General features: G+C 37.7%; 1 protein-coding gene across 1 annotated transcript in view; it reads left to right on the top strand.

Moving 5' to 3' along the window:
- Naa15-16 (N-alpha-acetyltransferase 15/16) overlaps positions 1-26,077 on the top strand; it is a 657,214-nt gene extending 631,137 nt beyond the window's left edge. The window contains exons 15-16 of the mRNA XM_067144178.2: positions 8,237-8,328; positions 24,029-26,077. Of these exons, the coding sequence (XP_067000279.2) occupies positions 8,237-8,328; positions 24,029-24,220 (284 nt within the window). The 3' untranslated portion in view covers positions 24,221-26,077. The remainder of the gene's footprint in view (positions 1-8,236; positions 8,329-24,028) is intronic.
- The last annotated feature ends 1,466 nt before the right edge of the window (positions 26,078-27,543 follow it).

The raw sequence follows: 27,543 nt of genomic DNA, 5'->3' as shown, positions 1-27,543 counted from the left end.
TGATTATCTTCACACTCTAATTTTATTGTGGCAAACACTTTGGGTCAATTGCAGAAACGACGACTAATTTTAAGCCTTAGGCAGCGTCTACCTAAATAACGTCTAAATCAAGCACGATCTTCCATTGCATAAACAGTGTTCAGCTGCTTAAAGTTTAAATATTGGTTTGAAAATGGACATAGATATATCTTTCGTGCAACTTTTTGCTTGTTGGAACAAATGAAATTCATCGGTGCGCGCGCCGAACGCCAGTCAGCTGTTTGTCTTCCTACACATTACTTAAGTATGGCTAAGCATGAGCATAACTTGCCCACAGATAAGAATATCGCTTTCGGTGCAAGAAGTTGCGAGCATTTGAAATGTGGACGTACCGAAGGATGCTGAAGATACCTTGGACAGCTAAAATCAATATAGACGTTTAGCACCGCATGAACAAAGAACCAGAAATTCTCACTACCATCAAGAGAATAAAGCTATGGTCATATGATGCGGAGCTATAAATACCACCTTCTGCAAGTAATACTCCAAGGGAAAAATTAATGGAAAACGTGGTCCGGGGAGAAGTAGGACATCATGGCTCGGCAACTTGAGCCAGTGGTTAGGGGTGACAAAGCTTACTCTGTTCAGAACAGCTATGAACAAACAACAGATCATGGTACTGATCGCCAACATTCTGCGAAGACATGGCACATGAAGAAGAAGAAGAAGAATATTATCAACACTAACACGCCACCGTATGGGGAAGTGTAGCTTTGATTATAGCGTTGTTACGATGAGTGTAACCTTCTCATAAATAATTTCGACGAAGGGAAGATTAAACAAGAGCAATGTGTAACCGAATGTGTTGTATGGGCCATATATTAATAGATGTAGCTTGCATTCTGGAGATCGTAGTTTCGAAGTGCATCATCGGCGGCCCAGAAGATAGTTTTCTGTAGTTTCCCTATTTTTACACCAGGCAAATACTATGTCTGTTATTACGGCCATAGCTCTTTTTCCCCAGTTCTCCTATTTAAACTATAATGACCACCATCACTACCACTTGCCTTTTCCTATTGTACCTGTCCAAGGCTTCAGTACATAAACAAGTTACCGTGTTTCATAAGTATGATATTAGAATGGAGCACCTCCGATGAGCTTCGAACTCAGCCCGGTTATCGAAGTCTCACCCTCCCCTACTAGAATAATTCGCTAGCTGAATCGGTATCGCATTTTCGGTTCTGACTGGTGTGTCCGATGGGGCTATAATTTTCTAATAATCGATATAGTAGGGGAATATTAATTATGAGAGGAACACTATTTCATTACTAATGAGAAGAGAAACAATATCTTGTATAACAATTTTACTATACTAGTGAAACATATCTTATTAACATGGATATGCCATACAACGCACTTTACAAATATTATTTAGATTGATCTTGACGTCGTGACGATGTTCGGTAGTCTTTCTCTACACTTGATTATACGTTCAATTATTCAAACTTAAGAGGCGTTCCCTCTTGAACTATTTACACAATCTCAGATTTAGAGAGGCGTTTCCTCTCGAATTATTTCACTCTACACTTACACTTATCACTTTACGCACATATTTAATCAGTATGGGCATACCCTGCTATAATTCTGTTTACCTGCCGAGAATTAATATATTCAAATTATATCAAGTTATGATATAGGCCTACTAACATCGAATGAACTGAAATATACGTATGTTACTTACGTGTACACTCCCAAGCCTTTGAAAGTCGTATCACAACCCTTCCTTAAGTTAATCATTGCTGAATGGGAAATGTAATAAACACGATCGTTTCATTAGGGTTTCTATCAATACACATATCAGGACATTATTTACACAACGTTGCTACCTGTGGACAATCATAGAGCGACTCGAATGCCAGACATCATAGGCAGAGTATCATAGCACTTCCTGTAAGAGATGGGCAAGGACAGATGCACTTCAAACATACACAATGAGTCACAGATGGCACAAGTCATCTGCTGCTGGTGACAGTAAATATAAGCTTTCACTGTCTACTGGAATGAACCCAGGATCTTCTGAGATGGGGTGTATCTAACCTGGAACTCCCTACACGCTGTAAATAATTAAGGAAAGAAATTGGAGGGACCCTTCCTTTAATGCACATTGGAATATATGAGATGTTGGTAATATTTAAATTGATGCACGTAATCGTTGTGCTGAGAGGAATGAACCAACTACTTGTATTCTGTTCCTTTTCAATGGAATAAACACTTTCCTTCATCCATTTGACGGGCTTATAAATCTCCCAGCCGTGAGCTGCCCACGACCCACTTCCAATAGTGGCCACCGGGTCCTCTCATACAATTGCTTCATGGCAAATAATCTCACTTCTTTCTTTTCTAGCCACAATGGCAGCACATTAAATATTGGCTCTAAATCCGGCCGTAATCGTCATCTTCGTAGCACGGTATCCACCTCGTGGATATTAACAACAGACTCCAGGGGAAACTTTACATTTCTACTTCACAATATACATTAGGGCTACAGCCGGCCTAGTTTCCTCGTTTCTCCTCTCGGTACCTCAAATACAGTGCTATTTTATGATGAACACCTGCCACACGGGTCCAAATTACATCACGCAATCTCGAGCTAAATTATTTGACGATATATACCCCAATGTCATGTCTCCATCCGTTGTTTCACAGCAGCCTTAATTACTAGTTAGGAGGACTCTTTACCAGGTGTGAAATGCACAAAAAAAGTAAATTACTGAAAGATCTTTGACAACTCATATTTGCTACATAGAAGATGATAACTGGAGTAATTTTTACAGTATATTTAAGCCCTCTTTACTTGACAGCACTTCACACTTAATTAATCTAAGGTCCTTAGAATTACGTCATGCATTACCAAAACCCTTATAAAAACGGAAGTAAAATATGGTTATTCCAAACCATGATGGAAGGTATTCCATTAAAAAAAAAAAAAAAAAAAAAAATTATCCCTCTGAAATAGCATATAGGCGATCTACGTTACAATTGCATGCAAATTTACTCTATATTTACAATAAGATACGACTTTCAAAGCTATTAATATTTAGAAATGTACTCGTCCTTCTGGATACCACGAACACAGCATTACAGGAGGGCACGCCCATGTATTTACTCTGCTCTCATGACGTCATCAGTGATGTGAAGTCCTTTGATGACCAACTGGCAAGTCACGAATATGATGGCTTGATCTCGTGCGAAGTTCCAGACGATCTCTGCTACACCAGGCGAAATTCCGGCAAGCAGCTAGATGTCTCGTTCTCTCTGCTACACAAGGCAAAATTCTGGCAGACAGATGTCTCGTTCACTCCGACGTTCTTGTAGACTCCGTATGTAAATGAGGGGAAGTTATCTCATGTGAATGTGTTAGTTTATGTTACACATCACAGATTAAATATGTGGTTGGATCTGTTCAGTAACACAAGCATCCCAACCTAACGTCGGTTGTGTCCCTGAAGCCCGACATTATTCCCTTCTCATCCACCTATATTTTTAATTAACAGCTACTCTAAGTCCTGAAGCTCCACTGGTTAGGCCACTAATGTGTTAGCACTCTCGTTTTACACAACAGTATTTCAGGCATACTATATTGCACTTATACATAAGTCAAGCTCTCTACTGCGTTAGGGATCGATCTGACGTGGCACTGCCCTTAATCATGCCGACAATGAGCCGTTCATTTCCTTTCCTTATATTTCACATTCATATCGAGTACACACACTCCACGCACTTAGTTAAATACGTGCCTATTTTTGTTAATTGAGCCGTATTAGTTTAGGCATATATGAGGCTCGATGCACGACCTCTTTGACACATGGACAGCGATCATCACGGTTTCTTACCATTCCTACTATATTTGTTAACAGCACACTGTACGCGCCAACAACTTACTCGGATTGTGGTTCTTTCCACATACATTCACAGACTTTAATAAATCACTGCATTACACTGCTCACATTACAGAATGATTTCTTCATAAAAGACTCGCACACAAATCACGACGAACTGGTAATGAACTGGCGTTGAACTGAAAATTAACTGATAGTGTTCATTCCTCAGCCCCTAACTATATAGGCGAGATGCCCTGGTACTAGCAGTGGGGATGAAACACAACCCCTTCTCAAAATGTGCTCCAGATAATACGCAACGTAGAGTGACGAACAGGATATCAAATTGTAGCTCCTGTATTCCCATTTTCACTAAGTGAATATTATTGAAATAGCTTCGTAGATTCTCAAGCAATCTTAAAAGCGTCCTTTTGTCTCTGTCGGTGAATGATGACGAGCGCCAGGGGAATCCTGGAGTTGGCTGCCGCGGTCGGGACCCAACATCTGGTAACCATTTAGACGGGCCCTTGTTACGGCATAGCTACCATTCTTTCAATTAAGTAGAGCACTTCTCGGTCTCATAATTATGTGTAAAATTCCCAGATTCAAATGAATGTTTGCACGTGACTATTCGTGCAGTATCTTGCGATTTATAAAAATTATCAAGGGAAAAACAATTGAACTCGATGAGTTGGCAGTGGTCAATGATCGAGGGAAATAGGGTATAATGTTAGTTCTCACGTTGGATGTACTCCCTGAGCCCTGCTAGTGACCTAGATTCTCTGTCACGTGATAACGCGTCTCTTTCTGTCTTGCTCGTGGTTGGAGTGAGAAAACTTTGAGTACCAGCACTCTTGCACCTCCTTGCTGCTAATTACCGGCAACTAGAGTTGGGTCGCGTGAGCCGGCATTCTGCAAATCGTATCCCGGAGCTGTTTTCTGCGTAACCGCTTATATTTGGCAAGATTTTGGTTATTTAGAGCTCCTATAGTGTCGTAAACTTAACATGAATCAAAATATATAGATATTAAATAATTTTATGTGATTATTTATTAAATATAGAAAACTTGACACACAAGAAATATTAAATGAACACGTTTTAAAAGAAATGAATTTCATAACACAACATATTCAAATAAACCCTTAAAATTATGAATGTGGGTTATTTACATTGTAAAGAAACCAAAACTACCAAGAAAATAAATAAAATATTTATAAATGTAAAAAAGGCATGAAGAGACATTATGTTTATAAGTTCAAACTATCACTAACCGTTCGTCAATATGACGACACCTACCCAATTATTACAAGAATGAGCAAAGATACAACAATCGCACATGCCACAATCAATAACTGCTCGAAAAAATCAGCTACACAAAATGGCAGCAAGCACGCATGCGCGGAAGACAATAAACTATACTGTTCTGCTACCTACCATTGTAAAATTTACGAAGGGTTAGTGTTCTAGGCACTGTCGGCAGCCCTGAAAATGGTTTTCCATGGTTTCTCATTTTCACACCAGGCAAATGCTGCGGCTGTACCTTAACCCTTATACGCTCAGCGAGCCGATCTATCGGCTCGGGTGGTATTGCTTAAAACACTCAGCGTGCCGATCTATCGGCTTTGTGTTCGGACGGCTGTATAAGTACCTTAATGGACCCCCATTAATAGTAGCTTTTGGATTTAGTTTATACTTTTCTCGAGAGATACAGACACTAAGCTCACCTGTTTGGAACAAATGAAGTTATCAAACCGCGTATGTTCACCGCATGACGAGTTGAAGTGTGCTGCTTGCCAGTACAGTCTCATTTAAGCTTCAAAATACGTGTTTTCCTTCGTTTTATTGTTTCCATTTTAATAATAGATTATTGTTAATTATATTTTGTTTATATTCTACATTTATCGGTGTTCTCAAGTGAATTTTAGTTTAACATTTCGTGTTATTAGATTTTCGTGCCACGAGTAGGCCTAATTTTTTTACATGGCTGGGCCAAGTTCTAGACTAAAAAATTCCGATGTTTTGGATTATTTAGATGCTTTAGACAATGACGGTGACGTTATAGCCGATATTGATTCGTATTTCAGTCCGACTCATTGGCTGAATGATCAGCGTTGAGGTATTCGGTTCAGAGGGCCCGGGTTTGATTCGCGGCCAGGTCGGGAATTTTAATCGCCATTGATTAATTCTTCTGACCCGGGGCCTGTGTGTTTGTGTTTGTCCCAACACTTTCTTCTTCATATTCAGACAACACACTACACTACAAACTACCACGGTAACACGCGATAGTGATCCCCCCATATAGGGTTGGCGTCAGCAAGGGCATCCGGCCATAAACCATCAGCCAAATCCACATGTGCAACACAGTTCGCACCCGCGACCCCACAAGTGTGGGAAAAGCTGTAGATAAAGAAGAAGTGATTCGGATTTTACAGGTACTGATGATAGGAGAATGTTTTGCAAAACACAAATGCTGACTCCGGAAGGTACGTGTACAGTTCTTTACGTCAGGTGCTATAACTCATGACTAAATAAGAATACAAAAAACAAAATTATATCATGTTATACAGAATTAAATGCTCTTATTTTCAGAATGACTGAACAACAATATCACTAAAGAACATATTACTTTTTTAGTATTTAAAAACAGATTTTTATTTTTTGCAATATATTTTCAAATTTCAAAATTTATTTTGAAGTAAAATATGCCATGAACAATTTTGGGATATTTTTTTCCTAAAACGATATTAAATAGTGTACTACTGTAATTTTTTTCAATTTTGTAACTGGGGATTTCTTTATACGGCAATTTTTTACATTTTAACATGCATAACCATGAAAAATGGCCCGAGTGTTTTGGGCTTGACCGGTGAAAATAGCCTGAGAGCAAAAGGGTTAATTAAGGCCACGGCCGCTTCCTTCCCACTCGTAGCCCTTTCCTGTCCCATCGTCGCCGTAAGAGCTATCTGTTACATGTAATTAATCTCATAATAGAACCGTATTGAGGACAAAATAAATAAAATATTTATAAATGTAAAAAAGGCATGAAGAGACATTATGTTTATAAGTTCAAACTATCACTAACCGTTCGTCAATCAGACGACACCCACCCAATTATTACAAGAAGTGATTATTTTATAATTCAATGAGTAATGTAATGTATTGAGTAGGTGGTTGTTATTAAAAGGATTTTATAATTTTAAGAGCTATCTGTGTCGGTGCGACATAAAACAACTAGCAAAAAAAAAAAAAAAAAAAGTGTTCTAGGGTTAAGCTTACCCTTGTAGCCATAATCACGTCGGCTGTTAAGGTAAGCTTGCACTTTTTAGTATTGAACTTGGGTCTTAGGCCCTTAAACCTAGGGTCGAACCTGAGGTCTGTAAAGTTAAGCCTGAACCTGTAGCCAGCTTAAGGTCATGTAAGGTTAAGCACGTATTCTTAGTCAACACAGTCAATGAGGTGGAGGAGTCATCCGGGGGGGCTTGCGGTGGCGGTGGTGGCAGAGCTCTGAAAAAATAACTACTGGTGTGTTAAGGACTGGAATTGCTTGTTTACCTTTGTGTATTCTGTAGTTACCTGACTCGAAGTGATTTTCATCCTTATATCTGGTTTCTTGAACAGCTATAATTTGGGTATTTAGTCTGTCCAACGCATCCGTTAATTGCTTCAATTTGCCAGTTTTGAGAAGTGTATTGATGTTGATGGTGCCAAGAAAATGCTTGCATTTGGGACAGAGAGATTTGGGAAGCTCTGATAAATTCCCGCGTGATGTTCTTGGTCCCCCAGAATCCAATGACCAAGAAAACCTAGTGCAATCACTAGGGCCTGGGGTAGTTTGTATGTCAGCTGACATTTCCATCATGCTAAAAGGTTGAAGGTTATGGGGAGACTGCCAATTGTCGATCTCAATGTTACAATTAAGGTAATGAGCCTTAGAGGTTGCCTCAAGATGGTTCTGACTGTTCTACGGCTTCTGCTTGTCAGCCGCCTCTAATATGTGTTTGGTCCACGAGAGCTATTTTATTTCGCTGAAGTCCGCTGGCAAGCCGGTTAGGACCTGCTTATCCGCCACCTGGGACGCACCACGTGGGAGTATCACCTCTCCCCCTGCTATGACAGCGTAGCATTATCATAATAATTGTTGTTGTTATTATTGCGGTATTATTATTATTATTATTATTATTATTATTATTATTATTATTATTATTATTATTATTATTATTATCTGTTAAATGTGACCAGATTAGAACTTAATCATTGTTACAAAGTACTATTGAAAATAGTGATTCCATTGTAATAAGAACATGATGAATATGACTTTGAATGTTGATTTTGCTTGTGCTTCGGCAAAATAACTGGTGCGCTTCTTTTGGTATTTCAGGTGCTAGAATGTTATACCATTTGGATCCCACGCAACATGAGACAGCGATAAAATTGGCTACAAAGCTGGATATTGAAGATGTTACCTTGCAAGTAAGTGTTGTTTTTCTTAATTTATCTGGAACATTCATAAGACTTTGCATGATTTTGTTAACAGATTACTAAACTTTTAAAATATTCCGTGTCATTGAAAGTGAGTGGAGATGAGCAGTGGATATACAAGAAATGTGTGTGTCATTTGGCAGATTTTAGGACATAGGCAGTTAAGAGAAAAGGAAAGAAGATAGTTACACATGGCTTAGACTGAACTAGTCAAAGATAGTTACACGTTGTTTGGATAGAAGGAGTTACAGGAGTACTGTACTATAAGTGTATGCCAGTCCGCCATTAATTAAAATGTAATGCACTTTGGTCCATACAATGACATTGTGAGGGAGTGAAAGTTGGTCAGTAACCAAAAGTGCCGAGCATTCTGTTCACACCGTGAAAACATGCATGTTACACTGGTCTTGTAAATTTTCCCATTCAGTAGGAAATGGGTAGGGGCAGCTGAGGAGATACAACCATGTGTTTCGTGCAGCAACCATTATTGCTTACAATGCCTACAACTTCACTGTGAAGGGCAAGTGACCCTGTGGCAGGCCAGAATATCGGTCGCAAGGGTACACTAGTCACCGACATCAAATACAGTAGAGACAATACACAACACTTCCGGATTTATCCTTGTTAAAATGGGAGACAAGTCGCAAGTGGCGCTCGTAGTGGCTTGACCTGACAATTCGCACTAAATTCAAATATCAGTGGAAAGGTATATACGGAAATTGATAAATAAATTAAGTCTAGAAAGAAAGTGTTACTAAGATATTAACTTCAAAGTTGCTAAAGCAATTCTGGATAAATGAATGAAGAATTATTTAACAGATTATTATTTAAAGACTGAAATTAGACATATAATTAAGATGTGAAATGGACTGCTGTGAAAGGGTTGATCTTTTATTTATGGATTACTTTTTTTTAAGCTTTAGAATTCCTGCCTGAACGTTCACCGCCAGATTTTCCTTTTTTCTCATTTAAAAGCATTGTATCGTCATATTAAAACACTCGTCAACAAAAATATCGGCACATTCTTTACACACATGATTCAATGAATTTACATTTAAGAGCTGGACAATTTTCCTTTTAACTTGCAGCCATTATTGCCATTATTTCTTACAGAAAGAAAATCTATAAATTTAGCCTCAAAAACATTCAAACTTTCCCTATAGCAATACTTGCCATAATGCCATTAGATTAGGGTAAAGCAAATTTGCATCATCATATTGTTTCAACAAAATACGTACATTTCTTAAATCGCCCATATTTTCTTCAGTGCTTGACAACGCATTACGGCATTCCAAATGGGGTAACTTGGAACACAACCAGCCACACTCATATGCATATGTATTTTCCTGAATTAAATCAAACCCACAGATCACACCTACAACAACACATCGGTATTGAAGGAGGAGATATAAAGGAATGACACATGCTGCTATTTAATTATGTCAACTCACTGAAAACGCATAAATAACACCAAAAACTTCACACACAAATACACATGCTCTTGTGACAGAATCAGTAGTTCTCAGGTCAATCCGTTGCAGCGCTCTAATCGCTGTCCCTCGATATCTCGCAGTGTGTCGCGTATTGTCTCTACTGTATTTGCCGACATGAAGATCATTCAGCTTAAATGTTAGGCTACATATAATTGCATAAAATTATGCTAATCAATCCAAAGAGCATAAGAATAAGAATGAGATAATACTTAACTGAGATTTGTAGAAAATATTATCAACATCTGTTTGATTATAGAATCGGTTCCTTCTTTTTGTATTAGCCCTAGATTTGAGGAACCTTCCAGTGGAAGTGCTTAAAAAAAACCTTTCCATGTTGTTAGTGCAAGTTGCAGTGCTATCCAATTAGTTGAAGCGACTTTCTGGAACCAACATCTGAAGCTCAATAGTGGATCAAGGAACCAGACATTCAAATTTGGTATGAAGCCTTAAAATTCATGTTTCAGTGTTAACATTGATGTTTTCACGGCCCCGTACCTGTAGACATGATATGGGATTTTTGGGCTTATACCGTGTCAGGAAACAAGGTGAAACTCTTTACGTACGTTTTGCGGAGAACTTTGCTCCGCATCTTCAGAAGAAAATCTCGACTGTTCACAAGAAAGACTTCTACAATAATGAGGGTTAAATTTAAGAATTCTTTACCGTTGGAGCTGTAGTGGTATGTTCATTTGTCACCAGGTGGCTCGCTGTATGCTGGCACAACACTCATATTCCAAGCGGGAGTTGACGATAACATTAAGCTCCAATTATGTTGTTCTACTACACCGTGTGTGCATGAGGAGTAACAGAGAGGACATCACATGAATCAGGGACGAATGTAGTAGAAGTGCTGCACAGTTAGCCCTGAAGATGGTTTCCTTTGTTTCTCATTTTCACATCAGGCAAAATGGGGTTGTACTTCAATTAAGGCAATGGCCGCTACCTTCCCAATCCTAGTCTTTTCCCATCCTTGAAAACCTTTGATATGTTTGTGTGACATTAAACCACTCGGGGGGGAGGGGGTAAGTGAGCAGGCAGCCTCTGACTGATAGAGAAGGAAATAAGCTTTATAGGCCATCAAAGTTCATTGATGTTTTAATAACCTGCTCATTTCTGTGGGAAGCATGGGAACTATGGGTGTTCATACCGTGTGTATATGTTGAGTACTCATTCTGAAGGGGAGTTGAATCCTCAACAACTCTAACATCAGCTGTCATAGGTGGCCTAGGCATCAACGAAAAGGCATACTAGGAAAATCGGGTAGTTTCCTTGTTGCTTTCCTCGTTGAGCTGGAAGTTGCTATCACCATACTTGCCAAGTATTCCGTTTTGTTTTTTTTTCCGTAAAATGTACCGATTTTGAGTGTGTTTTATGGTTGTACTGATGAATAGCGTTATTATACGGATTTTGAATATCGACGCTTGTTTTCGCTTTCTGCGGTCAAATCAGATTTGTTTGGCTTTTGACAGAAGCTGCTAATACGAGATGCAGTGTTTGAAATTTGACCGGTAAATGTATCGATAATCACATCATCGATTATGACCGTGGTTTTGTCATCAAGGGTTGTAAACTTCATGTGGTTTTGTCACCTGTTCGACCTCAACTGCTACTTCATTCACTGAGATGTTCCCAAACAAGTAGCAGGCTGTGATTTTGGAGAAAAGAAATCAGTGAAAGGTAGCAGGCTGTGAATTTATATATAACAACTTTTAGTAACTGTGTTGTGCTTCGTAGCAGCTGAAAGGCTTTATTTGTGCGTGGGTGTATCATTGGCGGTAGTTTTGAAACTCATGGAATTGTGTGATGAATTTGTAAGTGATTTAGTATTTTTAGTGGTGTTTGTAATGAGTTCAACTAAGAAACGATATTATCAATCTTTTAGGGAGGCATATTCTGCTGAATTTCCTTGTTTTATATGATCACGAAAAGGCGAAACATTCACATTCTGTTCCATGTGCTTGTGTGATATAAATGTTTCTCACAGAGGAAGGACAGAATTAGTACATCACATTAAATCTGTTAAACACATCTCCAGTACAAAATTTAAGGATGACAGTCAGAAAATTAATTCGTTTTTTACCTCTTCTGGAACCGACCTTGATATAGTAAGAGCGGAATGCTTGTTCACTTCATTTTTAATTGAACACAGTATCCCATTAGCTGCTGCCGATTATGCTGGTGCTCTCTTTAGGAAAATGTTTCCAGGTTCAGAAATTGCAAAAACAAAAAAAAAAAAATATGGCTGTGGTCGTATGAAAAAAAACACACATTGAAAGAAATGGCTATGAATTCAAGAAGTGATGTCGTTGGTTACATACAACATGAACCATTTTCTTTAGCTACGGATGGGGGCAATACTAGCATTGCTAAGCTTTACCCTATTGTCGTCACCTGTGGCAAGGCAGGAAAATATACTTAGCACAGTTTTGTCTGTCCCAGCCTTGGTGTGTGATTCAATGGGCCGTAATAATGATAATTTGGTAATTTCACTGTTAGAGTGTTACAAAATACTAATTCAGAATTGTGAAGCATTCTGTTCCTACAATGCTCCAATCATGATTGGAAAGAAGAATGGAGTTGCTGCTGTTTTAAGGGAAGCACAGTCATCTGTCTTCGTACTGGGTTGCTCATGCCATTTGATTAACTTGGCTGCTGAAAAAGGTGTAAGCAGTTTGCCTGTTAAAGTTGATGAGCTATTTATTAGTTGACATCTTCTATTATTTAGAAAAGAGTTATAAGAGGAAGAAATTCCAAGAGCTTCATAACAAGTAAACAAAGAAGATACTGAAACATGTTTGTACAAGATGGCTATCGTTAGGAAAGTGTCGACAGAGGCTGTTAGAGCAATGGGATCCACTATTTGGTTTCTTTAAAGATGAGGTGCTTGTTATTGCTCAGTGTTCATCAACTACTAGTTGAACATCATTTATGATCCCAAAAGCTGAGCCTGGTAGTTCCAAAGACCATGAAAAGAGGAAAGCTACTGAGTCGTCAGAATTGTTTGTTCCCAAAAGATTTGCATGTGCCTCAAAATCTGACACTCCTGTGCTAAAAAATAAGAACATTATTCAAAATTGTGAAGAAACATTTTTATGGTACAGTCAACAAACTTCAATAAGACATACGGTGCCTTCCTATATGCTGTCATTCCCTTATTTGAGAAACTCAGTTCTACACTTCAGAGTGCTTCCCCTCACATTCATAAATTACTAGAACTAATGAAAAACCTGTCAAAGCAGCTGCTTTCCAGATTTGTTAAACCAAAAGTGATCAAAAGTTCCCTTTTATTAAAAGTTCCATACCATTCTGTTGAGAATCAGAGAGACATTAATAATAATAATCGTATGGCCTCAGCTACCGTGTGCAGACATTTCAATTTGACGCCATCTGGCTGTCTACTCGTCAATTTCGATGTTCCGTTTTACTCTAGGCCCACTAGATGGCAGACCGAGTAAACTGAAACTCTCTTGAGCGTCTATGGCTGAGATTTAATGAATTTTGTCGGGTAAACCCCAAATGTGTCACCAGAGATCTTTTACATGCTGACATCGTACGACATGGAGTGTCTAATGGACTTTTTTCCGCCCTTAAAAAATCCGACTACCTCTGCCGGGTTTGAACCAGCTATCTTGGGATCCGGAGGCCGACACTCTACCACTGATCCACAGAGGCAGCTAGAGAGAGACATTGATGAGCTAAGTCATTGGCATTGAGACAATGAACTTGGTGAAGAAACTTAATGATAGAGATAAACCAAACATTCTTTTCATCTGCCAGGGGTTCCTTCTGCATAGCATGTGATTATATTATTAACAAGTTCCCTGTCAGTGATGAAGTACTGAAACATGCAAAGGTTGCAGATGTTTCAAAAATTGAAGATGTCCAGTTTTCTTCTGTACAATTCTTTATAGATATATTTCCATCATTGCTGCCGAGGAAGGACAGTGAGTCGGTTGAGGATGCAATGAATGTGCTTCAGAACCAATTTGTAGCTCTTCAGATTGATGACTGTGCTACTGTTGAGAGTGAGAATCTGACAGATGACACCAAATGGGCTCACTTGATGAACATTTGTGGAGCTGATGGTGTTCCTAAGTATGATAGGATATCCAGGCTAATGCTTTCTGTTCTGACTCCATCGTACAGCAATCTTGAGTGTGAACATGTTTTCAGCTGGGTGAAAAAGGAGCCAAAATCAGTTTAGGTCCTCAATGTCAAATGAAATTCTGGATTCTATTTCCATTTTGAAAACCAGAAGTACTGGTCCATGTTACTTGAGTAGTTTTCCTCCAGAGTTTCTGAAGGAAGCAAAGAAAGCAACTCATCTCCATTTGTCCTCTCCAACCCGTGATGGATAATAGCCTGCATACTGTGAACTTGACAGAATTTTGTAAATAAGTGTCCATGTTGAGTTTAATTTTGACGGTGACATTCATACTGTGACCCGCAAGTTTAAAGTGCAGAAATACACTGTTTGTGTACTGTGTGAACTTCTCAGTGTTAAGTGAAAACACATGAGCACTCATCAAGATGTCACTTTGTGTATTTAATTTCAAGGGTAATAATAATTTCGTGTGGCTATTACTAGCCGATTGCAGCCCTTGTAAGGCAGACCCTGCGATGAGGGTGGGCGGCATCTGCCATGTATAGGTAACTGCGTGTTATTGTGGTGGACGATAGTGTTACGTGTGGTGTGTGAGTTGCAGGGATGTTGGGGACATCACGAATACCCAGCCCCCGGGCCATTGGAATTAACCAATTAAGGTTAAAATCCCCGGCCCGGCCAGGGATCGAACCCGGTGTGATAGTACATATATCACACCCCCGAATTATATGTAGAAGTTAGAGATATTATTGTCAGTATTTGATTTATTATTATTATTATTATTATTATTATTATCAGTATTCCATTTGTATATTTTGCTATTTATATTTATAAGCTGGAAGATATCCACATATGTAGGTATGAGTAATTTGTTTTGCATGAGTGGGAAAACATTGCTTTAATAACTCTGGTAATTTGAATGAGTCATATGGCTACCCCAGTGTCTGTTGTGATGTACTTGTGTCGGGAAATTCATGAGTCATGTATATATCCCAGCCTGATGAGATGAGCTTGTTGTTGTATTAGGAAAGTTTGGTGATTCATGTAAAACTCCCGAGTGTTTGTTTATCTCTTGGGAGAAAGGAGAAGTTCAGGGCAGGGCTTGAGAAGAGGATCACTCATGATTGGCTGGCAAGCACCAATCCAGACGTATCATCTGAGAGGAGGGGGATGTTGATGTCTATAAAGGTTGATCATACGGCGGCAACCAGGACATTGTGAAAAAGAGTGTAAGAGATTGTAAGGAACATTGTAAGGGTGATTGTAGAGGTGATTGTAAAGGAACGAGAAGGAAGATAACTACAACTACAACTGAGGCACTGTACGGGAAGGAAGTGGTGCTGATACACGGTACTGGAGTGACACGGTTGCAATGGACTGGACTTCAAACGTTTGTGGAGCATAGTCTTGTTATGTTAGTAGAAAGTGGCTGATTGTGGAGAGTGCTTGCGCATTAAGTATTGTAGCACTTGTGGCGGCTTAGCATTATATGTTGGTGAAAGCTATCTCAGACTTTCCATAAATTTATGTGTTGAGGATCGACAGACGTGTGTATATATCTTTACAACAAGTGTTAAAATATGTGAACACAGTAGTACAAGGTACAGTATCTGTGTGATGTGATAACTGCCGATTATGAGAATCGGTAAGTCGAATTGATATAGAGACAGTGAAGGGTATTTATCTTCATACATGTACATTGTTCATCGGACTATTTACAAATGGCAACTTAGTTCTCGCTTTCGTTTTCCCACGATTTTCATTTTTGTTGTTGTTGTAAATATGGAGTCTTCCAGCAATATTTTATGTGTGTATTATATGTATAATGTTGTATGTTGATGAGGTGCTCATGCACGGAATTTGTTCAGAATATAGTTAGTATTTTAGAATCAGTGTTATTGATGAACCTAGGTGCAGTTCCTACCTAATTAGTCGTTTTCAGGAGGTTAGGTAAGGCCTGCAACAGATGTACCAGTACGCAGCATTATGTACACGCCCTGGGATATACAGTTTATCATGCTCTTATCTAAATTCGAGGGATCCATTCTGGTGAACTCTGGCGCCCATACTACGGACATTTCGGTTAATTATGCTTATTAATTTTATTAAGTTTTTGAGTAATTTTATTTATATATTTTTATTCATGATTGATTTTATTTATTATTATCATCAAAATGTTACACCGGGACCCTCTGAACCGAAGGCCAGTACGCTGACCATTCAGCCAACGAGTGATCATTACATATATTTGACTTGTATTAGTATTGTTTATAATCTACCCCCTTGCCATCCTTTTTCACTATGTCTCAAGAGTTTGCGAGGCATGCACATGTTGTTAAAAATTTTCCGCTTTAGGATCTTCTAGATTTCTCTTTTTGGAAGTTGGCAGGTATGTATTACTTATCAGTCTACCAAACCTTCTGAAATGCAGGCACTAACCCACCCAATGAGCAACATTTTCACACCTTTCGCCATAGAGACTGGCCACGTAAGGAGTGTCCGTACTAGCATCACTTATACCTCAGCCATTTTCAAAGTCTCTTAACGAAGGGCAAGACTGAAACAGGTCAATGAAAGGAACAAATTTGTTCTAGCCCATATTTGAATGTGGTGCACTGTACACACTAGTTCTCATCAACAAAGGCATGTTCATACTTTAGGTATGGAGAACTGTGTGTCTAGAAAGAAAGCAAAATTTCAAGTGGATATGATGCTCTCACATCTAATCTTTGCCCATTGAGAACTATAGCTAGACTTTTTAATGTCACCCTTTTCTTTTAATATCTTTGGATAATTCATCTCATGACAGAACCTTAAAGAATGCAAATGTGGAGTTTTCATAAATTGCAGGGAAATAGACAATATATGGGAATGACCTGGTCATGATAGCTACAAACTGAGAGAAATTTAGGAAGAAAAGGAAGGAATACACCCACTATTTGGAAAAGAAAACAAGACAAGTGATAATTGGGGCTAGGATTTGGTGACCAGTGAATTACCTAGAAATTCCCTAAATGCATTTATGACCTAAAAGTCATTAAAAAATTATCTAAAAATATTTTTTCTCCTTTCATTGAATATGCTAGAAATAAATAATTTGAACTAGCAAACTCTTGTAGTAAAGTAATGATTTGCTGGCCATATAAATCACCTAACCATCTCCCAAAAATAAATGCATTATGATCTAAAATAATGCTCTGGGCTATGTTGTCCCGTGAGGTACATGCAATATATTTTATCACACACCTTGATTGCAGGTTATTATGCCTTAAAAGCAGAAATCAGCTATCAGCAGAAACCAAGAGAAGGCTATACTGGAATTTGATCTCAATTGATATGATATTTTTAATAGCACTCCAAATACAATCAGTTGCAACTAGGCATATCATCTGAGTTCATAATTTAATTATGAATTGCAGTATGTAACAAAGATTTTCTGCAAGTTTTCAAAAAGAAATTCTGAATGAAAATTATTTTCCACATCATAAATCATGAATAGAACTTCTTGTATATCCTACATATTTTTCCCAGCACCCATTCCATTTTTTCTCTCTCACCTGCCCCCTATTTTTTTTTGTACGTCACACCAACACAGATAGGTCTTATGGCAATGATGTGATAGGAAAGGGCCAGGAGTGGCAAGGAAGCGTCATTGGCCATAATTAACTCTTTCTCTGCACTATTTTAAAACTGAACATTTGCAGTAAAATGGCATTTCTTTTTCATAGTTTCCAGATGAACTGAAACTTCATTTTTTTAAAGGTTAGTGACATTCAACACCATTGCACCTATTTTTAACTCAGCTTTGGCAATCTAACAGCGACCTTTGATCTTGAAACTCACATTGCTGAGATACTCCTCGAAACATGGAACTGGGCACATTGCAGGTTGTCCTGGGCATTTCTTACCCCCCCAAAAAATACTGTCTGTTTTCTCTTGCACTGTCCCTTTCCTTGAACATTTTGCTGGTAAAATGGAACAAACAACACAGTTAGGTTTGCGTCTCTTGTCCTGCTGCTCCTCAAGAAAGTGCCTCTCGGTCCGGTGCGCTTGAGGTATGTAATCAAAAGGTCTTCCATGTTTCGCAGGTGGACAGCGTTGATACTCTCATAGAAGTCCCTTTATGACAGAATTTCTGAAGTTAGTAGTACTAATTGCTCTTTTTTAAAGCTTACTGTACAATATTCTTCCATTTATAAGTGCAGTATCAATGAGAAAATACCACTAGACCTGATACCACTTGAGTTTCTTGTGAACAAATGCATAGTTAGTTTTCAGTTGATCAAATTTAACTCCATTCATTTCATGGTTATAATTTACAACTAACTTTGGTTTTTCAACAGTCACGTAGCCCCTTTCACCTTTTGAACTTGTCTGAATCTTCACAATCTCAGATGTGTTAATGGTCGATAGCATGTTTACCCGGCCAGTATCTTGCCACGTGCACCCTAACATTTCTTTGGATGGAAGATGCCAGAACTTAGGTTTTTGCCCTTTCTTCATTTTCAAGGTTTTCATTTCTTGAGGTAGTCCTTTGCGGTTACATCTGGCTGTGTCACACGCACCTATGTTCTTCTCAGAAAGATGGGTGAAAAGCGCTGGGCTTGAAAAATAAATTTTCCACATACACAATTATGCCAGGCTTCTTACCACTTGTTTCCCTAGGGACTGACACATCACTGTCCCTTCCTACATAATAGTGAAACTTCAAAAGGAAACCTGTTTTACTATCACACAGTGACCATAATTTTACACCCCATTTTGTCAATGGCTTTGAAGGAAGGTATTGCTTACACCACAGCCTTCCCGTAAACTTCAGCATAGACTCATCAACTGCTAAGCATTTTCCAGGTGAAACATGCTCCAGGTACATATTGTCTACAATAGAAATTACAGGTCTTACCTTGAATAATGGATTATAACCTGGCGACCACTTACGAATGTGGTTTTCATTGTTATTGAAATGTAAGGAATGTGGTTTTCATTGTTACTGCAATGTATGAAGCTTCGAAAAAGGCGGTACTTCTCTCGTGACATCACTTGGCCAAAATTAGGTGAAGCAATAAGCCAGTACTGTTAAAAATTAGAAACTTCATTATGTTCCGTATTGAACTGGGATTACAGTAAATTGAAAATGTTAAGGATCCACCTTTTCAATACAATGACAATTTATTGATGGGAGTTAGATCATATGTCGTTTAAACAAGATTGGTACTAGTTTTGACGCTCATTGCGCGTCATCATCAGTCAATGAATCAATTGAGCAAATCACAACTAATCAAAAAATAATATAAAACACATGACAATATAAAACAAATGACAAGCTCTTACATAGACAAATTTTAAATAGTAACAAGTTAAAATTGTGGTACAAGATGAGAGTATGATGCATCTGACCGTAAAGTAAAATTCTATAAAATCTGAGCAGGTAACTAATTTGTTAAGTCTTGAAAATTGTTTTATTCACCTTGACCAATACTTCAACCCTAATTTCAATTTAAACGACATTTCTGAAAAATCCAATATTCTATTCGACTTCCTCATTTTCATTTTCAAAAATGCTAAATTTCTAAACCCAAATTTGATTTTCCATGCCTTACTCAGTTCCTACTAACGTTCCCTACCTCCAATAACCCATTCACCTGCCCCACTTTAAACTACTACTACTACTCTTTTATGTCCCCATCATATCCTTTCTTTTCTTCTTTCATCATTCCACTTCCCACTCTATTAATCATTTTCTATCTAATTCAACCCCTCTCTATATATCTTCTTCTTTTCTAGCCTATTTCAATCCACTGCTGGATAGAGGCCTCTTCCACTTGGAACCAGCGTGTTCCAGCCAACAGCTCCATGTCATCGAGCCATTATTTTACCTGCTTTAGTCATTATTTATATTCTGATCCACACCTATTTATCTTCTATTAACACCTTTGTTTTTCTCTTTCTTTTCCACATTGAACTGTGTATTATATTATCATTTTTGGTTCAGATCATTATAACATTTAAATTTATATCTTACGCCACCTCAAGAACTACCTGAGCTCTTGTCTTCAAGAAATCACACGCTGTGTAAATACATTTCTCAGTTGTTCTAATATTGTGCTTTTTAACTTTTTTCTTTTTGCAATTGTTTTTTATGTCAACTGTTCTGCATCTGCAAACTTCAAGAATCTGACATACAAGATTCCATAAACATTAATATATATTTCTATCGTCAAGTATATTAAACTGCACTGTACAAACTGCACTTGATCCTTGAACTATTTAATTTTTCATCAAGTTTTCATAAACATTTGGAAGAACAGTGCCGGTCAGCACGTATGTCTTGCTGCTCTCCAAGAACTTGCGTCTTGCTTCATTTATGTGATTGATCCTCGACTTCTTCAGGATTTTGGGAACTTTCAACACGCAGTGCTAATCCCTAAAGTGTTATAGTGCTTCATGAACTGCAACTGGCGAAAGATTTATCACCTATTGTTTTCCTATTTTAAATGATCAGCCAATGATGACCCGGAACAGTGGACGAAACAGGTACTGCTTGTAATCAACTAGGAATGTAACATTACATTTTTAATTCTACTTGTGTATTGAAAAGGTTCAATTTAATTTTCACTTCTTATCAAAATTAGCCCCATCACATAATTGCATTTTTTAAATTCTTATATCATCACTAATATCCCACCAGTCCGATACTAAATGATGGCCTTCCTCATTGCCACTTCATTCCAAACAGTTATTATACATTTGTTTCATGGTCCAAATGTATTGAACAGTCTGAATTAGAATCGGCAACTAAAACATTGAAGATTTCTTCACTGTCATTACTTATGTTGTTCCACGTGCTCATAGCTGCTAACTGAAGCCTGCTACCGGCCAGACAACTGAATGTTGGCGGGCGGGCAAGTGGAAGATAACAAACAATGTTACAGTATTGGTGGTAATGTTTTCAAACAATGCTTAGTACAGGCTGTACTATGGTATACCTATCATTTATAGACATATTTTAAACGACCCTTGTAATTATGAATAAATTTTTTATGTAAGCTTTGTCTTTTTGGCAGCCTCCAAATGGGGGAAGCAGAAATAAATAAATGCATTTCTTTCTAAATGACTAAAGGTGTTGTTCTTAAGTGCCTCTTTATTAAAGAAGTTTGTGGATACTGTAGCGGAAAAGTTCCAAGTTGACAAAAGTCAATTACCGCAGTGAATGCTATAGGGAAGTAAATTAACAAAAGTATACTTCCACAGCGTATGCATTATGCTACAGCCCCAGTGATCAACCAGTGTACAACTAGATGCCTCCATTGTAGTTCAGAAGGCAGGATACTGAAATTTGATTTTATGTTACACAACTTCCCTTACATTTTGGGATCTGATAAGAGTTCCTAGCCTCTATAATTCAGGTGGCAGAACACTGTTCTCTCACCTTTGGGTTCCGCAGTTCAAATCCTAGTCACTCCATGTGAGATTTGTGCTGGACAAAGTGGAGGCGGGACAGGATTTTTTCCGGGTACTCTGTTTCTTGTGATCATTCATTCCAGCAACACACTCCAACATTATTTCCTTTCGTTTGTCAGTCATTAATCATTCCCCCATTGGAGTACGACAGGCTTCAGCAGCTGGCACAATTCCTATCCTCAGCACTAGATGGGCTTCATTCATTCCATTCCTGACTCGGTCAAATGACTGGAAACAGGCTGTGGATTTTCACTTATAAGAGTTCGTGCACTACTCGTTTACACATTGCCCCAATGCTGTCAAGATAAATTACCATGCCTTTCACTAAATATGTTTCACAGTAATATCGATAAGCTTCTGTGCACTTTCCCTGTTTCATAAGAACAGGGCTGAGTGACAAGTATATGACAGGAACGTGAGACTTGAAAGACAGCGCTCTTGGTAGTACCTTGGGAAAACCTTTATGTTTGAATCTGTCTACAATTAGAAAGTGACTTTGTACTTCTTCTGTAATGTGGTGACATGCATCTACAAGACGTCTTACATCCACTATTTTGGAATATAGTGCATTGAGGGAATTCCATGCTTTCACAATGTCCGATGCCTTGTCTGTTACAAAAAGGAACACTGTCATATTGGATGCCATTGGCCCACAATAGTTGCATCAAACTGTTAAAAACTTAATCACACATTCATTTATTTAAACACCTATAAATACTGTATGTAGTTCCACTTTGTCAATACAACAATCTTTATTATGTTACTAACGGCCGTACATGTTTTGAAAATTTATAATTTTCTCTTCTTCAGTGGCATAATAATTACTTGTTCACAGTTGAGTGGAAATGAATCATGTTACATACCACTCTGCTGAATCAGTTTTGTTTATCAACTCCCATAATTTTCCCCATGAATTTTCTCGCAGATTTGTGTTATTATTTTCTGGTAGCATTTGCTGACATAATTCTTTCTTAAGGTAGAAGAATCCCTGCGTATTTCTGCAAAATGCTCAGAACTTTCTGTTATAATTTTACTTTGTGGAAATCATCAGAAATAAAAGCGTCACACAATTTCCCAGAAATCGCTGAAACAGCATAGTCATTTTCAATCTTGAATTTGCCTCAAGAGTTGTCGTGTTTTTCACTGTTACCACGTTGCTCCCCAATAAATTTCTTCTCTGCAGTCATTTTCACATCACAAAGGTAACCAAATAAATATTGATCCAGCCACACTGAACACATTTGCGCCGTACTGAGACACAAACATTTTTAATTTCCCTCTTTTATTTTATTTAACTTTAGACATAATCATAGGATATAAACTTCATGGTTTTGATCTGTATTGAATTGTGATCACAATAATAATTATTAAATTAATGTCATATGGTCCACCTTTTTCAATACTATATTATGCACTATTATTGAATTACATTACTAAACTAGGGACTAGTTTCAGCCTTGGCTGGCCATCTTCAGCCTTAATGTAATATATGTAATAAATAAACAAATGTAAAAATGCACAATTGACATGAAAACTAATGTACAAAACGCACAATTAACATTAAAATCTGGTATGAACTAAGTGTAAAATCTGAAAAAGGCTCGAAATTCTTAGCATCTGGAGTATGCTCATCATCCGGACTCTTTCTTGTATTGATATTCATAGATGTGTTAGTTCCATTCCATCACTGCTAATCATTACAATTTTAGTTGCAAAACGGGAACTGGTAAATGCTGATTCTGTAGTCAGATCATCAATCACCAAATCTACTTGAGTGGTGTTTGCAGTATGCAAGCCACTGGATGCCACTTTAAATAACCACCAGCTGCTAGATGGTGTTTCCACATCAACCAATGTGAATAAAATGAAATGTTCCCGTAGTGCTTGTTAAAATCATGCTGAAATGCTGTTGGACATTGTCAGGGCAGCACATGAAGATATGGTTAAAACTGACACATTCTTAATTTGTGGCTGGTATAAATTCGCAATTCATTGCGGTGTCCATGAAGTTAACCTCTCGTTCTGGCATATTGTGTCTCATACTAACAGTTGTGAGATTCCGTTAGTATGAGGTATTCAACAATACACGCACCACATGTCACAACAGTTGATCCACCATGAGGAAGGTCAGCTTTGCTATAATGAACCATTAGTGAGGGACAGTGAACATTGTGAGATCCCACATTTTAAAGCAAGCAGAGGGTGGTTGTGTAGATTCGTGAAGGGGGATAAACTTTCTCTTTGAAGGACACCTGTATGCCAGCGATTGCTGAAAGACCAGATCAAAAAAGTGGTGGAATTCTATCTGTATTTCAGGTTTAAAACTAAATTTGCATAATTTTTCTCTCCCCCCTTTCTTTGAGGTTAAAAATTGCCATACAAAAAAAAAAAAAAAAAAGAGCAGGAAAATGATTTGTAAGTACGGTATTTTGGCCAACTTGTGCCCAACAATCTCTCCCTGTTTTCTAAAGATTTTCTTTATATCTAATAACTACAACTTCTCAATTATATTCTGCAAATGAATTGAAATGTGTATAGTTTCAGTCCAACTATATGATATATTAGGCACACACACTGAATTTTTGAATTTTTACTTAGCTTGTAAAGGGTAAATTTGTTGATCTTTTCACAGAATTGCTCGAAGGTGCTTCAGGCTCTGAAGAACAATGAGTTTGGGCCATGCTCTACTCAGGTAGCGGAGTACCAGGCTGCCTGTCACATCCGTTTTCCGTACGCCTTGCTGTTCCGCCCGCCCAGTGCTCCTACACAGTGCGACAGCAATCATGTGACTATCGATGGCAAGGAGAATTGCAACAGCAACTGATGTTGGGCTTCCATCCCTAGGTGTGTGGGCCCTGTTGGCTAAACTGAGACTGAATTATTACAATCAAACTGGATGGATTACGAGTGTGCGTGAATTTGAGTGTCAGCGTGGAGGAGTGGTTCATGGAAGGACTAACTTTTCCAATAGTTTTAGGATATAAGAATTCTGCAATTACTTTCTATGCTTTGCAACGTACATAGTGATACATTTCCCAGGTAATTTCAATTATAGCAACTCTCTAATGTAGGTTGTAGAAGGGATGATTATTACTATTAAATCATGCTATAAGAATCAAATTTATTTCCTTCTTAAAGAAGGTATATAAGACTTGGACACACTATTGATCTGAAACATTTAGAAGAACTTGTACAAATCTCATGTCTCGGATTAATGGGAAAAGCAGTAGTAAGAAAGCAATTGTAAATATATCATAAAATATTATTGCAGAATGCTTATATTCGTGATAGTTCCATACAAACACGTTAATGACTTCTTGCTACATGAAGGAAGATAGTGAGACTAAGACCATGTTGGCTGTTCAAAGGCTTCTCTTCCCAACTATCACAATCATCAAATCATCAATCATCTTCCTCACAGGCATAAACTGTTGAAAGAAACTCAGGTCACATGCTTGGCTCATCTATTCAAGACTGGAACAGTGCCTGTGTCCACCTCATCTCTCATTTTGAAGGAAGAGTTTTGAAAGCTATAGCAAATCCTTGTCCATTATCGGTGAAAGAAATTTTCATCCTTGTCAATTTATTAACATTGGCTTTCCCTCATTAAGGGTGAAAGCATATTGTAAAAATGTGATTAAGTGAAATGAACTTTTGTTCCCGAAGCTTTTAAGGAACTTAGCAACTACTAGAGTATTGTGAAAGAAGACGGGAGTGTGTTCCGTTTTCCTTGTTGAACAGATGTATTAAAATTGAGTATGTCTGAATACTTAGGACATTCATTTCTGTATATTTACATTCTATTAAAGAAGGCATTTATATTCATTTTTTTGTTGTATATATGACAATTGCATTCTAAATATGGAATATCTCGTATGGCCTTTGCAAAATGATGAATTAATTGATGCAGAAAGAGAGGAATGGAGAGTGGAAACTTAAGCTCCATATTACTTCGACCATCATACAAATCATATTTTCAGCTGTAGGGCTTCATCTTTAAGTGTTGCAAATTATTATAATTCTTACTGAAAATATAGCTTCTTTTCACTTGCTATACTTCTTTCTTCTGTGTTTTATATGCTTATATTTTGTACACATTCCCTCAAAAATACATTATTCATATCTGCTGTATCATGTGTACAATTATGGGGCAAGTTTAATAACCGGGGATATGATGGGGATCACATGTAAGTGGCTAAACCATCCTGATGATAACCATTAAAATTAAGAAATAAAGGTCTTGTTATGATAACTCATGCCCCACTTATTGTGCTTAAAACATCCTGTTGATGGGAATTAGGTCTTCAGAATTTGTAAAAATCCATAATGGAAGTGATGTTGAACAGTAATATTGAACATGCACTAAAAATGTAAATGGAATTAAGTTTTTATGAGAACTGTATCCTTTTGTTTAGTTATATTGTCTTACAGCACATCTTCAGAAGTATTTGCACTTGGCATTACTAATTTCTTAGACATACACTAGCTGTAGCGTCTGAGGTCTAGAGTTTGCTCAAAAGTCCTGACCTGCCTCCTGGATCGTGTAACAACGAAGTGAGCTGAAAGACGATGTAGCATAAGAAGGGAATACAGTATACTCCTGTAGGGGGCAACGCGTCCGCCTGTCACCCGGCGGCCCCGGGTTCGATTCCCGGCCGGGACAGGGGTTTTTAATTGTGAATGATTAATATCCCTGGCCTGGGGACTGGGTGTTTGTGTCATTCTTAATGTTCTTTTCCACACATTCAACACAGTATACTTCCGCAATTTCCAAATACACGCAGGTTCATAACATATGGTGCAAAGTAGGGGTAAAAGATCTTAAGTTGACGCCCCGAATAAATAGTATTTAAAAAATAACTCCTACATTTGACATCTAATCAGACTGGTTCGTGAAGAAACAATAACATCCCTAGATACATAGAAATTTTGTGTGCTAATTGATCTCATACTAATTTTACTGTGTAAATGATAGCAAACTGATAGTACTTCAGTAAACTAAAAATGGGGAAGTTCCATACCCTGTAACATGCAGACCATTCACTAGGCAGTGATATGGTACCCCACTGACCCAGGCAACTTCTTAGTTTGAATCCTATGAATTGTTAAGTCTTTTTTGTTTAAGTGCTATACTGTAGTGGCTAGAGTAATTTAAATCTGTGATATTGGAAAGGATCCTGTTACTTCATATTTCTTGTATCTTAACTAATGTAGCTTTCAGCAAAGGGTCATAATAAGATGTAGTCGCATCGTGCTAAGAACATGAAACGTCGTGTTAGGTATTCCTTGAAATGGCTGTCAATATTACCGGTATATTAGCAGTTGAATGAGAAACATGTTTGAAAGATTCCAAACATTTTAGCAAAGTTTAAATGGCACACATTTGCTGACACTAATTTATTATTTCACCTGTTCTCCTACAGATATATATATTTTTAAAGAAATATATGTAAAGGAAAAGGATGACATTAATGTTTAAGAATGCTTGGCAATACAATTTTGTATTAAATATTAAGTCTAATCATAATGAAGCTGACCAGTTAAAAGTCATTGCTATTATCTAGAATTCTAGTTGTTATAGTTAATGCATTTAAATGTTAGGAAACAAAAAATAAACATTTCTGGATTTGAGCAATAGTTTTGGGAGGAAGACAATATAGCATAACAAGGGAATATACTCTTACATTTGACCTCTAATGAGACTGGTTCATGAAGCAATAATTATTTGAAACAAGAACATCCCTAATTACACAGATATTTTGTGTGATAATTGTCTTTTAGTCTTGTATCTTCGAAAGCCCATATAGAGATTTTAAATGGCTTGAACTTTTTTGTAAGAAAAATCTTTTTGAAAAATTAAAAAACACCCTTTTGTGCAAATTGGAATATGTTTCCTGTTTTACATTTCATTTCTTTTCTTGGAAGTTTTTTGGTTGGAGTTTTTTTGGTTGGAATTCCATATAAGACTATTTTACTAGCTAATTATTAAGTAATGGAAAGGAACAAACAAGTGACAAATCAGGTAATATATAGACAGATAGAAACTTGAAAAGAAATACATAATAGGAAGGAAAAGGAAGGAATAGGGAGGAAAAGAAGCAGCAGAAAGAGGAGACAAGGACAAGCATGAAAACACAAAAGAACAAG

This window comes from Anabrus simplex, chromosome 3 (assembly GCF_040414725.1).
Source record: "Anabrus simplex isolate iqAnaSimp1 chromosome 3, ASM4041472v1, whole genome shotgun sequence".
Classification (NCBI taxonomy): Eukaryota; Metazoa; Arthropoda; class Insecta; order Orthoptera; family Tettigoniidae; genus Anabrus; species Anabrus simplex.
The sequence above is the reverse complement of the archived record's forward strand: the minus strand, read 5'-3'. Positions and strand labels throughout refer to the sequence as shown.